Source organism: Exophiala bonariae (assembly GCF_035927105.1).
Source record: "Exophiala bonariae strain CCFEE 5792 chromosome Unknown scaffold_23, whole genome shotgun sequence".
Lineage (NCBI taxonomy): Eukaryota > Fungi > Ascomycota > Eurotiomycetes > Chaetothyriales > Herpotrichiellaceae > Exophiala > Exophiala bonariae.
Window position 1 is genome coordinate 285,127 of NW_027042498.1, and position 17,888 is coordinate 303,014.

Consider the following 17,888-nt stretch of genomic DNA (forward strand, 5'->3'; position numbering starts at 1 on the left):
GGTCTCGAGTGAGGAGGATCAAAGGGACCTAAGGACTAACAGACTCGAGTTCTCTGTCGTGAATAGCGAGCGGGACGACTTGGCTAAGACCTAGATCGATGATACCCTGTAGACCAAGATGTACCTCAATTGAGCATGTGGTAGGCAGGTAGGCAGTAAGGCAGACTGTCACTGGCTATGACATGACGCTGGCGGGGATGAGTTGCAACACTCAAGCCTGGATGGGAGTGGTCAGAATGGATACCAAGCCACTGAAGTCACACGACGTCCAAGGTTTGGACAGAGCATCAATGCATGCAAGTCAGGAGGGGCAATGGAAGTGAGAGTCTGAGCGCTGGTTGTAACAGGGATTCGATTCCACTTGGCAAGGCTCTAAGTAACCTGGGAGGGGAAGGGACCAGGGGGTTCAGTTGAAGGTGAAGGCAAAAGCTAGACCTAAAAGGAGCATCCCAAGCATCTGAGAGACTGGAGAGGGAGAGGCAGCGGGGGCTCCGCATCTCACAGTACGGAGTCAGTGGTCAGATGGGGACCAGAGGTTCAACGGGTGGCAGCGAGATGGCGGACATGCAGATCGGGCTGATTCTTTACGAGAGTTGACGGGAAACAGACCAGGGCCGAATACAATAACCGATGGCAATGGCGATGACGCGAACGAGTCTCAAGATGCGCTGACCAATGGCTCAACCTTCAGGGTAGCAACCGTCTAGAGACGAGTACTCGTAGGTCGTTAGAGACTGAATCAAACCATACGGATAGTCGATGCTCACCCAACTTTTCACGTCCAGTTGCAGCTTAAGCGAGCGGCCCTCTATCGCAGTACAGTATTCCAGACGGGAGGCTGAATTGAATACCTATACTTGATGGCGTTGATTTTCTGTTTCTGCCAAAAGCTTCAGGATGCTTGGGCATTTAAGAGGCGGCAACTCCAGGTGGATCTGTAGGCTTGGTTTGCTTGTTGGTCTTGGAATTTCGCAGCCTCAGGCTGGGAAGTGTTTGGTGGTACTGGGACTGGGACGGTCTCATCCAGTGGAGCCTCTACGTCATGATCAGAATCAAGGCCAAGCCAGTGGCGCCCGGGGACCCCTCTTAAAATGCAGCCACCACTGGCATCCATGCACCATCAAACATTAGGTACTAGTACGAGTGGGTAGTGGCATGTCGGCTCCAAGTTTCTCCTCTACCTCACCAAGGTTTGCCTCTGGCTCTCCGTCGGGTAAAGAGCGATCAGCCGTCCTACGACTAGCTGACGCTGCAGTGGCCTTTTCGACCTCCCTGCCGCTACGGAGTACGAGTAGCCTGCTGCACAAGCCCAAACCTTTATGTCAATTTCTGCTACTCGTACACCTCTCTTCTACTCGTAGGCATCTGTTAGTTGAAGATTCTTTGCCCAGATACTAATAAATCATCACTTAGCATCAAAGCCAAGGCCACTCTGCGCGGATGCTGAAGCGATGTGTTCGTCCGCCGGAGTTTGCCATCGTTTCTGTAAGCTGATACCTTGATTTCAATCTCCTTGAACACTAGTACTCTGGTCATCGTCCGTCCGTTGATCAAAATTCCGGTTGACTTGCTGCGACCTTTCGCCACACGATCAACCAGTCTGGTAAATCACAAGTGACAGTACAGTACTCACCTGGCAAATCGAGAACTCAACACGGGAATCACACTATCTCACCCCAAGTAGAAAGCTTCCATTTTGGCAGCTAGCACGCCAACGCGAACGCGAACAAAGTCTAAACCATTGACACTCAGGCCTACACGACTAGACTCTTTCTCGTAGCTGGCTTTGGGAAGACTTTCTTTCTGAATGTTCTCGAAGGTTGCCTGAATCAGCCTGACGAGCACTCCCCAACTCCATGTTTGAGCCTTGGCCCAGCAAGCCACCGTGGGATCGTGGAGATTTAGTGTGCGGTCAGTCGGCATCTGCTGACAACTCCCACACAGATTAGTGCCTCGTAGTCCCTCCTGGGCCGCTCGCCCAGCGTACTCGGTAAAAGCTACTCACGACCGCATTCTCCGTACGGATATTGATCACATCTCTCTTAATCTTCAGGCGCCCTGCCGCCACGGTTCTGAGATACTCATCAAATCATTTCTCCGGACCGCCCGTAAACTGCTGGTTCTCACTTCTCCAGTGTTTTTTTCCCCATTATCATTGCTCTCGACCCGTCCGCGCTACTGTGCAGTACTCCACTTGCCTACTACCTCCTCGTAAGGGGGAAAAATGACTCAGAACACTCGACCTCCATTGCCATTCGCTCCCTCGCAAAGTCCTTCCTCAGCTGACTGACAGACAGACGTCCTGTGGGCATTGTGGAGAATGGAGGAGCACCCCGGAATCAACAGACAGCAGGACCTACGAGTGGTCGGGCCCTCCTCACGAGCCTCGCATCTCATGATCGATGCCGGATACAGGCACTGCATGCGAAGGCGAAGACGATGGAGAAACAGTACGAGTAGACCCCCCGCTTCAAGGATGAGACCTGGACTCCAGGCCAGGAGTGAGCCATGTTCAACCCTGCACGATGGGCCAGGCGCACTCAAAGGTGAGGATTTCCAAAAATGAGATCGACAGGTACTGTTTCCGTCTAGGTTGGTCGTGTCGTTGTGTTGGGTGTGGACGTCGCTGCGCATCGACAATGGATGATGATGGCTTCTGTCCGCTTGGTCATGGTGGTAGCGTGCTTGCAAACTAGATCGTAGACTTGTGTCGGCGCTTAGACCTGAGATGGACGACGTTCACATCCTTGTTTGGGTCATGTTGAGAATGGCCCACTCGTTGTCTCTACTGTGAAAAAAGGAAGGGATGTGTGAAGAGACACTCTTTCGCGACAGTCAATAATTTGATTGCTTCCACCGTCGTGATGGACTATGAGCGTTCGCTCTTTGCAACGTGGGTCTTTGCTCTAGCAGGAGGGTGTCATTGGAAATGTGTTAGCACAATAGAATTGATTGCTATCATCGTTGGATCCCTTGAATCCCACCATACCCATCGACTCCACCCCCTGATTCTCACTGGTATTGGACAGCCTCGTTATAGCTGCTATAGCAGCAACGCTTTCCATATCTCACTTTTCTCACCCACCCCTTAATCAAACTCAATAAGATCACCTGGTTCATTGACTCTTGAAACCCTCGTCCTCTCTCCACCCTCCTCAGTTTCAGCCTTTTCACCCCCTTTCTCACGAGCTGCAAGCTTCTCCTTATACCTCCTCTCTGTCTCGAGCGCAGCAGCAGTCTTGATTGGCTTGATAAGCACTGGAAATGATGGCAGCTCATCTACTGCACGCTCCTTGGCATCACTGAATCCGAAAACAGTGACCGGGCACCGTTCTGTCTTGTGAGACCTAGTTCCACACGTGTCACAGCGGACGAGTAAGAAAGTAGGATTGGATGCCATGGACATGCATGTTGTTGTTGGCCGTGGTGCTGGAGGAGGAGGAGGAGCCGAAGAGTGTGCCGCCGCTGCTATTTCGGCCATTGGACCAGCATAGCGTGATGTAGTAGGCTGTTCAGTAAAGCGAGGCGTGCGGCAGTACTTTTGAATGTGGCCTAGCTTTCCACAGTTCCAGCACATGTATGGTGCTCGGCATTCCCGAGCGAAATGGCCTGGCATCTTGCAATTTAGGCAGACTTTTGGACGTGTGGTACGGCGGGTTGGGGAGATCTTGGTGGCACGAGGAGGTGTTGAAACAATTCTGTCTGCCATATTGGAGAGATCGGTAACTGATGATCGTGTGGATTGACTGAATGGAGAGTTAGCAACGTGTCAAATCTCGTGGTCCAAGGACGAGGAAGAGTGATAGCATAGAGCTGGATTGCCCGGTGATCTGGAAGCTTGGAAGCAAAGAAGGATCCCTGGATGTTCTCAAGGCTCGGAACGTTGAGCAATCAGGGGAAACTGAAGGCTGAATTGTTTGCCTAGCAAACGCAATTAGAATGTGATCATTGACGAAGTGATTGTCTGTCTGGAAGAAGTGAAAAACAAAAGGAAAAAGAGTCTCTACCTGGAGCAAATGATTTCATTGATGAGAGTCACAGTCTCACGGCCGCGGTGAGGAAGTGACAGTCTGGAGCCCAGCTCGTTGAGGAAGTCACTGTCTTATTGGAGACTTTATTGAGGCATTCGCGGGCCTATTCCTTCCTGTTGTTCTGTCATGAAGCCATGACCTTCGCGGCAGGATTGGCCTTGAAATGGTCCTGAGCCATCACGTTCACAATCAATGCGGCTTCCTCCAGACTCGAGACCGTGTGTTCACTCGGGCTCCATGTTCTAGTACTTCTTGCTGGACCTTTATTGTCCCCTCGATCGAGGTGCAAAGCATGGTGGCCGTATTGTCGTGCACCCTCGTAATCCTTTGTCATATCATCCCCAATATGTATCCAGCTGACTTTCCCATCCGAGACTCTGAGACTTTCAATCAGGATGTTCTTATAGTCATCGGTGGACTGCTCAACACTACGACCATGAAGAGGAATCCCCAAAGAATTCTCTGCTCGAACTGAAGCGATACCCTGAGTGAACGCTTCAGCATATGCCCAAATGCCACTTGCAGGCTTCTCAACCCCAGCATCGTAGCTTGTGGCTAAGAAGTCAATATCATTGCCTCGGTCGTATTTGCTCTTTGAAAGCAATAGTCTCGCTTTATGACCTCCCATAGGCAATATCTGCGCCGGTATGGCAACAGGTTTTGAAGGCCCGACCTGGAGACCGAGAGACTTGAGGACTGATTCAGCTCGAGGATCTGAGTTGGTGATGACACCAACACATAGCAATGGACCATCTGGATCAGAATACTGATCTTTCAACGCATGCATGGTTTGAAGGAATGAAACGGAATCTGGATAGAGTTCGTATGCATCCTTTGAGGAGAATTGCTCGTAAAGCATTGGTGCCAGCTTGGATGGGATGCTAGCCTGATGCTTGGTGACATCGGTGAAGGTCTCCCCAAGCAGTCTTGTCCACCATTCCTCTGGATGATTGAGCTTGCCTTTACCATAGTTAGGGAAGTCTTGGCTATAACGCTTGAAGGTGGCTCTAAAGGACTTCTGAAGAGCTTCTGGCTTGATAGCTCTGGTATCCAAGCCACATTGATGAGCAGCCTTGAGGTATTGAACAACAATAGGTTCTCGGAACCCGTACAAGGTTCCCAATGCATCAAGAGACACAACGAATATGGGAACAGCCTTTCTATTCCGAGCGGCTGCGCTGAACTCTTGAAATGTGCTCATAGCATGGCCCATCTCTGCTTAGCCTGCTTGGTAGTTCATAGAGGCTCCATTAACTAATCACTTGAGCAAGGATGGCATTGCAGTTGTAATTGACAATCGTACGACGTTCGAAGGTCTCGGCAGTATCCAAGGACCACTGGAGGAGTGCCTTGAGACTATCTCGACCCCAAAGGAATGATTGGGATTGAAAAGGTGGTTACCGAATAGTACGATCTATGCTTCCAAATCGGCGAATGAGACTTGAGATGGATGTTGTTTGATGCCGTGATCAACGTCTAGATCTAGACAGCTAGCTGATTAGGAGCTATGGCTCTCCAAGTAAGGTGTCGGAGGTTTATCTAGACCTTTCTGTTTACCTCAGCAATGCCAGGGGCTGAACAAGGGTCGCCCAGGCGGGATTCAGACTTGGTGGGGGGAACCCGCCCCGGTGCTCCTCGGATGGCATTTCTCATACGCAAAAACAGAATTTGTCAATCCATTTCCTCCAAACCACGAATATCTCTCACATCAATCTGCCAACTGATACTGCCTCTTCTTCAATAAATACCAAGACACCATCTACAGTCCCCCTGCTTCCTCTCTCGCAAATCTCCATACCCGCTAGCCAAACTGTTTTCCTCGGCTTTCTTTCGTCGCGCGACCCGCCATCCCCTCAATTCCTCCATAACTCTGTCGGTCGCAGCAGCTTCAATATCTCAGCAAAGGCTTCAATCGCCACCAGGAGCAGTAGGAGCAGCCGTAAAGGCCTTCCCATCCTCCCAACAACACTACTACTCGACCACCACCACCTCCCCCGTTCACCGCGCCATGGCGCCTCCTCACACCAAAGTGGCCATCATCGGCTCCGGGCCTGCTGCCCACACCGCAGCCATCTACCTTTCCCGTGCAGAGCTGAAACCCGTCATGTACGAGGGCATGCTCGCGGGCGGCACAGCAGCAGGAGGACAACTCACGACCACAACAGACGTTGAGAACTACCCGGGCTTCTCCAAGGGTATCGGGGGCTCGGAGCTGATGGATGAAATGCGGGCGCAGTCGATACGTTTCGGCACGGAGATCGTGACAGAAACAATAGCGCGCGTCGACTTGACCTCCCGGCCATTCCGCCTGTGGATGGAATATAGCGATGGCGAGAACGACGAACCCGCACATACGGCCGACGCCGTCATTATCGCCACGGGCGCCAATGCGCGCCGCCTGAATCTGGCCGGCGAGGAAAAATACTGGCAGAATGGCGTGTCAGCCTGTGCGGTCTGCGACGGCGCGGTACCAATCTTCCGCAACCGTCCGCTCGCCGTCATTGGTGGTGGCGACTCTGCGGCCGAGGAAGCCATGTTCCTGACGAAATACGGCTCGCACGTCACGGTTCTGGTGCGCAAAGACAAGTTGCGCGCGAGCAAGACTATGGCCAAACGTCTTCTCGCGAATCCCAAGGTCACGGTGAAATTCAACCACGTCGCGCTCGAGATTCAAGGCGAGGATAAACCACGAGGTCTGATGACGCACCTAAAGATCCAAAACGTGGTCACAGGCGAAGAGGAAGTGATGGATGCGAATGGACTGTTCTACGCCGTGGGCCACGACCCAGCCACCGCGCTGGTGAAGGGCCAGCTGGAAACGGACGAGGATGGTTATGTGGTCACGCAGCCCGGAACCAGCTACACCAGCATCCCCGGCGTCTTTGCCGCGGGCGACGTCCAGGATAAACGCTACAGACAGGCCATCACGAGTGCCGGGAGTGGATGTATTGCGGCGCTGGAGGCGGAGAAGTACCTCGCAGATCTGGAAGATGATGACCAGCCGCAATTGGAGAAAGATACCCAGGCGAAGAAGCCGGAGGCCAACGGAGACAGCTCCGCGCCCGAGTATCGCTCGAACCCGCTGTTGTGATATAAGGGCAGTGGTGGAAGTTGGGTCGAGTGAACTTGAAATACTGTGAGCGATGAGGAGTGAGGTTTTAATAGACAGATACAGATTCGATAGAACCCGTCCCAGCAAGAGCCGGATGAGGATCCAAGCCATCCATAGATCTGTTTGCTTTGGATTCAGAAGAGCAAAAAATCAAAGCAGATGATTTAAGACTTCAGAGGACAAATCAAATGCCATTCTCAACAGGGTCATTCTCCTATTCTCTGGCATTTTAAGTTGTCTAAAGTTGAGGACCATATGGTCAGAACGCATCCCCTTTTTTTCTTGTTGAGTTGATACATTCGATTCACCACGCCAGCGCTATGCTATTCTATGGTGCCAGCGCGATGGCTTTCCCTATCCACCCCAACTCATGGCAGTAGTAATACTAATACAGAGAGTGTCACAAAAGCCACATGTATCCGTACATACATATACATATATACAACAAACCACCAAAAATGTCGCTTTCATCTCCTTCGCAAATACCACGCATAAGCCGTACTGTTCACATACTCGTTGAACGGAGTCGGCACCTCGGCCAATCCCGGTCTCGCCACGGGATGCCGGAGATACACGGCGGCGCAGATGTTGTGGTTGACCTCGAGGTAACGCGGGATGAACGCAAAGGCGCTCATGTAGTCGCGCGGCATCCAGGGGGTCGCGTACGGCTTCGATTCGTCCACGGGGTTCTCTTGCATCGATTGTAGCGCGGCGAAGAGTTGGTTATAGTCGGTGTCGGAGAGGATGTTGTCTGTTGATGTGGGTGAGAGTGAGGGTGTTTCTTTGGGTTTGGTTGGGTCGGTGGTTTCGCCGTCCTTGGTGGTTGCGGTGTCGGCGGCTTTGTTTTCTCGTCGGATCTTGAGCTGTTCTTGAATCTCGGCGAATTGTGCTTCTATGCTTTCCGTTTTAATCGTGGCGGACTTTCCTCTGGATAATAATCGTCGGATGGATTTGGTGAAAGCTCGCAGGTCTTGCTTTCTCTTGGCTCCGATGTTCTCCCTCGGCGAGGCGAGGATGCTCTTGGCTTGTGACTGCAACTCCTTCAATATGTCTCGTGGGTCTCGGTCATCGTCGACGTCCTCTTCGGGTTCGGGTTCGACAATAGCTTGCTCTTCCTCAGCTTGTGCGGCCTCTGCCTCTGCATTCTCAGCATCCACCTGCGCTTGAGCTTTTCGCACAGCAAGGTTGACCTTCGGTTGGCCTGCCGCATACATGACTCGATCTGGTACGACCTGGAACATATCACCGGGATTGAGCAGATACCCTGGATATTTCATCTATATGAAAGGCAAGGTTAGCGACTTAGAAGACCGTTGGCATCAAGGGATTGTGGGAACCTACCCGCTGACCATTGACCCTGACGGAACCATGAATCACGAACTGTCTCGCCTGCCGGATACTGCTGGCGAACATTGATCGAAAAATAGCCGTGTCCAGCCTCCGCTCCAGGGGGGCATATGTCATTTGCATGTAAGGTATAGGGAACTTTTTCTTTGCTCGACCTTCTGAGGCAAGACCTGAACCACGACCAGCAGATTCAATCGTCCCATCGTTGGCCGCGAGGTACTCTGGGTTCATGGGAACAACAGAGCGCAACCGTCGGTCGAACATGCGCTGCCATACTTTCTCCCGCACCTGGTAGCCATGGTAATTTCTCGACAGGGACTTCGTCTTCCATTTAGTCTGGAAGAGGTTGTTGTTTCGGTAATCGGAAGGGGCTACTCGGCTGAAATTATACAGGTTGTATTTGCTCCATGATTGTCGCAGTTTCTAGAGTGCAGTGTTTCTGATTAGAACTTTTCCAAATGGATCGGGATGGTCTCTACAACTCGTAACTTACAATGACTTGATTCGAATCTTTGACAGTCTTCAGTGGTAGAAACCTAGAGCCTCGCGCCATCACAGGAATAGGATCGCTAGCAAGGGCGCGATAAAAGGGAGCCCTCTTTGGTCACTGGCTGTCCTCTGAGCTTTGAAGTTGAGATACTTCTGCCAGTACTGTACTCGTGATTCAAGACAAACCAAACAAATATGCCAAGGGGTTTTCTTACAAACTTGCCAAGACAAATCCGGTAGACTTAAGTTATCCATCATCTCGAGCTTGGTTCTGAGATTTCTTTTTCCCTCTCCATACTTGTGAGCTGACCAATCCGCGCTTTTTGACTTGATGTACGTTGCTAACATGAATGTAGACCTTGTGGGAGTGGCCCAGCTCAAGCATTGGGTCTACTATAACGGTTTCCCTGCATTGCACATCGCGGAGGAGATCGTTATTAAGTGTCCTTCGGGGCTCTTATCCGCGTATTTTTTGGCCCATTCAAACACGCGTTTACTTTTTCATCATTGCCTCTCTGCCCTTGTGCAAGGTTCTGGAGAAGAAGAAGGAGAGAAAGAAGAAGTATCAGTTTCTGTATCAAGTCGGATGGTAAAAGGACTGCTCCATCAGACAGAGAAATCCTGCTGGCAATCTGTGCTCAAGGTCTTGTTAAAATCCATTGACTTAGGTAGTTATTTATCCAACTGCGTTATCCGGATTCGCAAAAACCTCACAGGTCGAGTCACGGATCGTGAATTGTGACTAAAGAGTGAGCACTGCACGGGCTCAACCGGACGATATAAGGCTGCTTTGCGGAGCTAGGAAGGTAATGATCTATGATATGCTCTGGACTGAAAGAATCACGTTTGAAACATCTCTGCACTACCAGGAAAATCAACTCATACCCGGCCTCACAGCTTCTGATAACCCCCAACGCCTTGCTACAAATAGGTATACATACGGTCATCATTCGTCGAAGAATCCCAGCAAAGACTTCTCAGCCTTGCATCGTCTGCCAAAAGTAATCTGCATAGAAATATGTAGAGAACTTTGGATCAATGTTGACCACATGGACATCACCCTTTTTGGTATTACCAATGGTTGCCTTATTGTAATTGCCAGCTTCATCTTGTCCAAGTGTAATCCCGAGCGACCGATATAGCCATAGCCGTAATCTGTGTGTCGATGTTAGCATTTCCGAGGTTGCTTGAATTGTATCTGTGTTCAGGACTTACATTGTTGGATCCTCAGCGTCCCTGGTCAGTCGACTGGCCTCATCCCCTTCGACTCCTTGCTCTTCCAGATCTACCAGGCGCATCTTCAATCTGTCAAGGTCGGCCTCCAACCTCTCATTCTCAATCTCAAGTTCAGAGGCCTGTTTTGCAATGCGAAATTTCTTTGTGTCGAGTTGAACAATCTCACTTGCGTGTCTTCCACTGTCGTGACCAGAAATGACTTCTCGGTGTTGTGAGGAGAGTGTCGCAAACTGGCGGGACAACTTTCTCAGAGCGGTCTCTGCGTCTCGAGTTCGGAGGCCGCGAGACTGTTGTAGGGTAGAAAGGGAGTCATTGACGCGTGAGAGGGCCGCTTTGTCGGGTGCAATGTTGAAATTTGAGACAGTGGCTCGGATCAGCTGAGGGTTTGTTAGTTAGTGGTGCTGAGGTCACAATTGAGGAAGTGAGTTACATACCGCGGCAGGATCTTCGTCGAGCAGCATGTCGAAAAGTGTTTAGCAGATCGGTCTGAAAGGCAAGATTCTTTGGGTTGGGGGGCGGTCCATGAAGTGTAGAATGTTCTGCAGCGACAACATGCGTGGTTTGTTGATATCCGTGGTTGCGGAGAGCAACGGGAACTGCGGTGTGGCTTGCCTCCCGCTTAGGGGTGTTGGCCGCCTAACAAGCTTGAAGCTCGCCCCTCGGCGCTCCCCCAACACGTCATTGCAAGACGGGATCAGGCACAGCCACAGTGCTCCAAAAGTCCCTGCGTTTGAATCCTCGTGGTCAGTGGCCACATGCTCAAGATTAAATCCTATCCGTACAACACCTGCGACTTATCCTGTACAGTATTTTCTCGTCCTTGTCGTAACTTGTGGACTCCGAATCTCACCTGAGAAAGAAATTCGCCTATCCATCATGTCAAATCTACCATGTAAGCTCGAATCAATGCGCTGGCAATGGAAGATGGATTTTTGCTAACTATCAGAAGATGCTGCGGACGCTGAGAGGTGGGCATCTTTCAACATAATGGCCTCTAGAGTGAGACTGACTATGCGAGTTTAGCCCGCTCAAACCTGCCGAACTACAAGTCCTTCGAGCGCAATACGAGAAGGAAGGAGACTATGTCGGAGTACAAACGAAATTCAACTACGCCTGGGTAGGAGAGTTCCAACATCATCGAGCGGCGACCATTCGGACTGACGTTAAGACTAGGGCTTGATCAAGTCCAATCAACGACCAGAACAGCAATTGGGAGTACAACTTCTCTCGGACATTTTCAAGACCACACCTGAACGAAGAAGGGAATGTCTATACTATCTGGCGCTGGGCAATTACAAGCTCGGGAACTATGCAGAGGCAAGAAGATACAACGATTTACTCGTGGAGAAAGAGCCTGGTAACCTGCAAGCAAGCAGTCTCCGGCAATTGATTGATGACAAGGTGTCGAGAGAAGGATTGATGGGTGTTGCCATTATCGGCGGCGCGGCGGTGGTTGCAGGCATTGTTGGTGGTATCATCATGAGAGGTTCACGGAGAAGATGATCAAAGGAGGGCAGTGCATCAGGCAATTTGCGGGCGACTTGCCGTGAAGTGAACCGAGGGGAGGGGACGTTGGGAGTCGGAGTGGCAACTAGCACATGGCCATGTCACAGGTGAAGAACTTGAAGTGTACGATACAACATACATAAGTCTGCAGACATAAAGTAATGCGATTGACATTAAACGGGATGCCTAGTTTGAGGTGTGATTCTGAGCGACCGAGGAAACAGGGAAGACCTCTAGGCTCTGAGCGCCTGGAAGTCAGGATGGAGGAGCACCTAAAGAGACCGAAGAACGCCGAAGGACATGGAAGCTTAAATCACCCTTATGATGTCTGGACTCTGGAGATCCAAGCTGCAGGAAATGGTGCCAGTGGTTCAGGGTTCACTTCTGAAGTGGATTTTGTTATCGATAACCGGAAAAGTGACAGGTTGGGCTTCAAGTGCCTGGAAAGATATGTACGTCAACCAACTTGAATTCACAAGTGACGCCTCATTCACTGCAGTCCGACTCCGGTAATCAACGACCACACTCATTGCTTCCATCAACCAGCAAAGGTGACAACAGATTCAGTCATTCATCCTTTGTCCTCTCCATCTTATAGTTCTTCCCGTTCTTCCTTCCTTCCAGTCCTGCATCCTTTCCCTTCTATTATCTATTTAATCCTAATACTTCCGTCGGACCTCAGTCCTCCAAGCTCTTCAATACAATCCCGACCCTGCAACCACGGCCGTCCCCAGGATTCCACTTTCACACCCACCTAGCTCGAATTTTTGGACTACCATTGACTCAGGCACTACCTACCTGTGATACATCTTATACATCACGGCTACTGGGTCTCCGGGTCAATATCAATCCTGCAGGGACTACCGGATTCCCCCACTGCCGCTGGTGTATGACGCAGCCTCGGTTTTTGTCTGGGTTACACTCTCAATCCCATCGTTCAATGCACCCTTGAACGTATCGATTTCTACCTGTCTTTGGCCATAGTAATGGCCCATTCTCGCCTGGACGGGGAACGGGTTTTCTGCCATCAATGCAATCATGAATGGGACCGCGCTCATGGCGGTTTGACCTGTCCGCGCTGCGATGGCGACTTTACAGAAATCGTGCGTTCGCCCACCCACCGCGAGGTCTAAAACCTAACTTTTGTTATCTAGCTTGAACCCGGTACTACTTCATCTCTAGAATCCTACGATCATCCTGCCAGATCACCTTCTCCGCCTCCATCGCCTCCTCTACGTCCTCTCTTCGATCATAATCCCTGGAACAATGTTCCCCATGGCGATGAGCCCGACCCAGATCCGCGGAACAACTTTACTACATTCGAGTTTACCAGCAATGGTGGCGGTGGCAGAGTATCGTTCAGTACAAGATCTTTCGTAACGGGCGGTGCTGGGCCAAATGTAAGCCGACTTCGACAGTTCCACAATATCTAAGCACCCTATGGTTTCTAACCTCTCCCGTAGGCTCGAGGCATGCCGCCACCACTGGGTGCCTTCTCACCTTTTGCTGCTTTTGCTGGACCTCAACAACCTGGCTTTGGGAACTTCCCAGGAAGGGATCCCCATGCTCCTCCTCAAGGCGCAAATCTTCAAGAGTAAGTTGTTAATGATTTCCTTCCCACGAGATCTGGGGCAGTGTAACTAATGCTTGCAGTTTATTTTCCATGATTCTACAATCAATGCAGCAACCAGCCCCGCCTCCTGGCTTTGGCCAACATGGACAACCCGACCACGATGGGATTCGTGGTCAAGCACAAGTCCCGTACCCTTTCGACCTTCTCCATCAAATCTTCAATCCTGGAGGTGGCCGACACGGGGATATGGTCTTTTCTCAAGACGCATTTGACCGGGTCATGTCTCAATTGATGGAGCAGAACAACAGTAGTAATGCTCCCCCGCCTGCGTCAGAGGATGCGATTGAAAGTCTAGAGAAGAAAAAGATTGACATGGAGATGATGGGAAACGACGGTAGTGCTGAATGTTCGATATGCATGGATGATGTTCCATTGGGCTCCGAGGTTACCGTTCTTCCGTGTAAACACTGGTTCCATGGTGGGTGTGTGACATCGTGGTTGATAGAACATGATACATGTCCACACTGCCGGAAACCCATTCAGGAACATGGTCCAGATCAACAGTCAGATCCATCACAACCAAGAACTGCCAATCGGCGACCATCATCTGTCTCAAGTCCACGGGCTCCGACCACGGAAGGAACTAGACACAACCCAATCAACATTCCTGAAAGCCCTAGTGAACTTCGAGACGCGAGGAGACAATATTATGGGGCTCGAAATGATGGCTCAACAGAGCAACAGAACAGCCGGCAATACTCCACCAGTCATGAGTCACGCAGGCCGGGATCAGGGAATAACAATGGAAACAGTGAGGCAAATCGAAGTCCAACCAACGGGGGAGTGACAGGCTGGCTTCGAGACCATATGCCTTTCTCGTGAGAGGTTTGAAGCCAGATCTCTTGTCCTGCAGTTTTGGGCGCCAGACGTCTCAGACGTCTCCGTCAAGCAGAAGATATCGACGGTCACAAACCAGCAACTTGAACTATGGCGCCCCATATCCGAGGATGGAATAGTCGCGGTCTTCTCCAAGCTGGAATTCCGCCCATTCACTGCCTTACGATTCAATCAATGAAAAGGTGTCGATTTCAGGCGCCAAAGGCATCACGATGCGGGAATTCTTCTATTCCCAACCATTGGATTATTGCTGTGGCTGGCTGAGAGTATCTGAGCCAGCGTTCAACTCAGCAGAAATAACCGAACTTACTGAGCCAGGAGGCGAGATATGTATGTCTTTGAGTTGGACCAGAGTCAGTCAGTTGATCACAACCCACGAGGGTGTAATCAGCCTGGCCAGCCAAATGCGAACAGAGAGTGTCGAGAATGGGTTGGATGCTACGACATGACAGTGAGCAGAAGAAAACATGTAGGATTATACAAAGTATTACTAGTAGTAGAGCATTTGGTCTAGACGAAGCGCCGAGTGCCGTTAGATGAGAAGGACGAATTCTCATCACATGACCCGAGAGTTGAAACATGTGGCTGTTTGCTTTTTTCCAAGTTCAGGCATCCCGCTCCGAGCCAAAGTCCGAGCCCGAGTCCAAGTCCATCTCGATTCTCGATTCTCGTGTTCCTTTCTTCACATGCTTTCGGCTTTCCGCTTCAGCCCCCCTCCACTGAGGAACGACAACGTCAGTTCCCGCCTCCACCATGGTCACTACTGTGCCAGTGCTGAGACGGAACGGACTTGAAAGAGGTCACACGTCCTGTCCAGCTGGACTTGCAAACACTTCAACTTGGACAACCCTATTTCACTATCTTTCTTTGGTTCTTTGGTGACCCGGTTCCACGTTCCTTGCTCTGTATAACTTATCCCACAAAACGTCTGTGCATGACATGGCTTTGCATTGTTTTGCCGTCCCTTAGTATCGCTGTGCACCTGTTCTTCCATTCTTATTGTTCAGTCTCGTGCACCGAGTACATCAACCATGATAGGTACTGTTTATTCAACGATTCCGGATATCGACGCGATCTTCCAACTGACATTACTCAGACCATGTACTCGGACGGCCATCCTCTCAATTCCGCAAAGTCCAGGTCTTTGCCGTCGTCTCCTTCTGGTCACTCTACCTGCTGAGGTACAGTACTCATCCGCAGGTCGTGTACCCTTGGCTGACAAGTCCCAGAGGCGATAGACATGGCCCTCCTGTCCTACGAAACCTATCCCAACGGCTCTCCAAACGATCTACCCCATGGCAGTCCGTCGTCCTTACTCTCCTTTGGCTGTACATCTGTCGCAATTTCGCAAAAATCGTCGGCCTCGAATCCCCCGAACCTCTGGCCAATTTGTACAATAGATCATACTTCCGGGCAACATGGATCACTACTGCATTAGACGCTGGCTTTTGGAGCGCCATGAGGATTCGAAACAAAAGAGTTAGAGATCTCGCATCCATCATTTTCACTGTATATTATCTCATTGCGGCCGAGCAAGCCGATGAAAAGGTCCGCAAAGTCCGGGCTGTGCTGACTGTCGACCACCTACGAATTGCATGGAACAAGCCAAATACTCCTTATCTGCAATGGTTTACCGCTCTGATGCGCCCTCGGTTCACCAAATACAAACCCCGCCGTATCCGGATCCCCCGTCCAAGAGGTTCCGCGTACAAAGAGCCTGTCGTTGCTTGGATGTACTTTGATGGCTCTCTTGCCGAGCTAGAATCGCAGAAGAATCTGGTCCTCGATGTTCCTGGTGGTGGCTTTGTCGCTATGGACCCGAGAACCAGTGATGACAAGCTGTTGGCATGGGCGGGAAAAACAGGGCTTCCAGTTTTGAGCCTGGACTATCGAAAAGCTCCCGAATATCCCTATCCATACGCTCTGAACGAGTGCTTCGACGTCTACACGCAAATCGTCGCCACTCGAGGCCGCTGCATAGGAATGAAGCCAGACTCATGTCCAAGAATAGTGCTCACAGGAGATAGTGCTGGTGGGAATCTGGCAACGGGAACGGCATTGATGATCATTCAATCCAACCAGGCAAGCAACACTCGAGGCATTCTTCCATCTCCAGCTGGACTGGTATTGATGTATCCTGCCCTGGACATGAACATTGGCAGTTGGATGACGGACGATCAAATGGCCCTGATCAGAAATCCACGAACTTCCAAGAAATACGAGACGTTTATCAAACGCAAAAGCGAAGACATCGATAGACGATATACACCCACGACCCCCAAACCATCAGACGACGGTGAAGATGACCCCAACCACGACTTCTTCGCGACCCGCGAGGAAAGCCCACAACAGCAACAGAAACCACCTCTGAAACGCGTCGACACCGACGTCGAGGCTCAAAAACAGGCCGTCGCCGACTCCAAACCGCAACCCCTCCGAACCAGACTGGCAGTGTCTTCGATCATCTCCTACTTTGGGGACCGCATCCTCACGCCCGAAATGATGCGTGCCATGATCATCCTCTACGTCGGGCCCTTCAACCGCCCGGACTTCACAACCGACCACCTCCTCTGCCCGGCCGTCGCACCAGAGAACCTCCTCGCCAAATTCCCCAAAACCTACTTCCTAACCGGCGAACGTGATCCCTTGGTCGACGACACCGTCATCTTCGCGGGCCGGCTACGCCAGGCAAAACTTCATCTCTTCCAAGAACGGCAAGAAGTCGGACTCGAGAAGTCCACCGCCGAGTTCAACGAAAAGGACCACGTCGAGGTCGCCTTGATCCCGGGCATCTCGCACGGCTTCGTGCAGTTCGTGTCCATCTTCCCCGAGGGTTGGAACCACGTCTTCCGGTGCGGCCGCTGGATCCAGCAGATCTTCGAGCAGCCGCCGCACGCGTTCGAGGGTCCGGCGCTCGAGTCCCGGCTACGCGCGGGAACGCTATCCAACGGCGGTGCCGCCGCGAACGGGAACGGCAGTCACCTTGAGCTCGCGGCCACCACGCAGCTAAGGCACCATCGCCGCACGATGACCGGCGAGAGCGTCGATGACGACGCCCCTCTGGCCATGTCGAGCCTGCGGGCCGACGACGTCAATCGCTCGCCGCCCAAGGCGAATGGTACGGCGCCGCCGCCGCAGGAGAGTGGCCGTGGCCGTGGCCGTGCGCGCGCCGAAGAGAAGTCCAAGCCAGAGCGTACCAAGAGTCTGGTTTCTCTCGGCAGCGAAGAGGATTTGCTCAAGCGACGCATGAAAGGGCTGACCGTGGGCTTGATGGGGTCGAACGATTCCTGATGTTGGGGTATACGACCTCGTATCTTGTTCTTGCACTGCGTGGACTGCTTGTGCCGGCTACCACGTACGTACCTAGGTAGGTAGAAACCCCTTTAATGCATTTAAGAAAATCATGTCAAGGAGAATTACTTTCATGAAGCCATCCATTCCTGAGCAAGATCGAGAGATTGAGGGATTGACGAACGCCTCTTCATCAAGTTCCTATCCAAGTATCCACGATAATACCGAAAGGATAGTGATGACCTTGCGTGCCCCTGTTGACTCCGCAGAATCACAAATAATCGGGCTCCGGACAGGGGGGGCCGAGCCTCAGGCCACAATCAGCAATGCCCTCTGATCCATGTTGGTTACCTTGCACTACGAGGTAAGCTGACCACTTGATGTGCTGCCTAGTTAGGTGGTAACA

At 51.4% G+C, this 17,888-nt stretch overlaps 8 protein-coding genes across 8 annotated transcripts; 4 read left to right on the forward strand and 4 right to left on the reverse strand.

The window, feature by feature from the left end:
* Positions 1 to 3,088: 3,088 nt before the first annotated feature.
* LTR84_006148 (uncharacterized protein) lies at positions 3,089 to 3,709 on the reverse strand (the record flags this gene model as incomplete). The annotated part of the gene is made up of 1 exon (XM_064849709.1): positions 3,089 to 3,709. One exon carries the CDS (start codon positions 3,707 to 3,709, stop codon positions 3,089 to 3,091), a length of 621 nt encoding a protein of 206 aa, XP_064703464.1.
* A 446-nt stretch (positions 3,710 to 4,155) lies between these two features.
* On the reverse strand, positions 4,156 to 5,244 carry LTR84_006149 (uncharacterized protein; the record flags this gene model as incomplete). Its single annotated transcript, XM_064849710.1, has 1 exon — positions 4,156 to 5,244. One exon carries the CDS (start codon positions 5,242 to 5,244, stop codon positions 4,156 to 4,158), a length of 1,089 nt encoding a protein of 362 aa, XP_064703465.1.
* A 795-nt stretch (positions 5,245 to 6,039) lies between these two features.
* On the forward strand, positions 6,040 to 7,122 carry TRR1 (thioredoxin-disulfide reductase; the record flags this gene model as incomplete). Its single annotated transcript, XM_064849711.1, has 1 exon — positions 6,040 to 7,122. One exon carries the CDS (start codon positions 6,040 to 6,042, stop codon positions 7,120 to 7,122), a length of 1,083 nt encoding a protein of 360 aa, XP_064703466.1.
* A 488-nt stretch (positions 7,123 to 7,610) lies between these two features.
* Positions 7,611 to 9,043, reverse strand: LTR84_006151 (uncharacterized protein; the record flags this gene model as incomplete). The annotated part of the gene is made up of 3 exons (XM_064849712.1): positions 7,611 to 8,420; positions 8,485 to 8,913; positions 8,984 to 9,043. 3 exons carry the CDS (start codon positions 9,041 to 9,043, stop codon positions 7,611 to 7,613), a joined length of 1,299 nt encoding a protein of 432 aa, XP_064703467.1.
* A 913-nt stretch (positions 9,044 to 9,956) lies between these two features.
* Positions 9,957 to 10,676, reverse strand: SPC24 (kinetochore-associated Ndc80 complex subunit spc24; the record flags this gene model as incomplete). Its single annotated transcript, XM_064849713.1, has 3 exons — positions 9,957 to 10,134; positions 10,195 to 10,592; positions 10,650 to 10,676. 3 exons carry the CDS (start codon positions 10,674 to 10,676, stop codon positions 9,957 to 9,959), a joined length of 603 nt encoding a protein of 200 aa, XP_064703468.1.
* Positions 10,677 to 11,091: 415 nt separating this feature from the next.
* Positions 11,092 to 11,718, forward strand: FIS1 (mitochondrial membrane protein; the record flags this gene model as incomplete). Its single annotated transcript, XM_064849714.1, has 4 exons — positions 11,092 to 11,107; positions 11,165 to 11,183; positions 11,239 to 11,332; positions 11,389 to 11,718. 4 exons carry the CDS (start codon positions 11,092 to 11,094, stop codon positions 11,716 to 11,718), a joined length of 459 nt encoding a protein of 152 aa, XP_064703469.1.
* Positions 11,719 to 11,981: 263 nt separating this feature from the next.
* LTR84_006154 (uncharacterized protein) lies at positions 11,982 to 14,176 on the forward strand (the record flags this gene model as incomplete). The annotated part of the gene is made up of 4 exons (XM_064849715.1): positions 11,982 to 12,173; positions 12,876 to 13,121; positions 13,185 to 13,315; positions 13,375 to 14,176. 4 exons carry the CDS (start codon positions 11,982 to 11,984, stop codon positions 14,174 to 14,176), a joined length of 1,371 nt encoding a protein of 456 aa, XP_064703470.1.
* A 1,046-nt stretch (positions 14,177 to 15,222) lies between these two features.
* Positions 15,223 to 17,482, forward strand: LTR84_006155 (uncharacterized protein; the record flags this gene model as incomplete). The annotated part of the gene is made up of 3 exons (XM_064849716.1): positions 15,223 to 15,229; positions 15,288 to 15,372; positions 15,421 to 17,482. The coding sequence occupies 3 exons, from the start codon at positions 15,223 to 15,225 to the stop codon at positions 17,480 to 17,482; spliced, it is 2,154 nt and encodes a 717-aa protein (XP_064703471.1).
* Between the last annotated feature and the right edge of the window lie 406 nt (positions 17,483 to 17,888).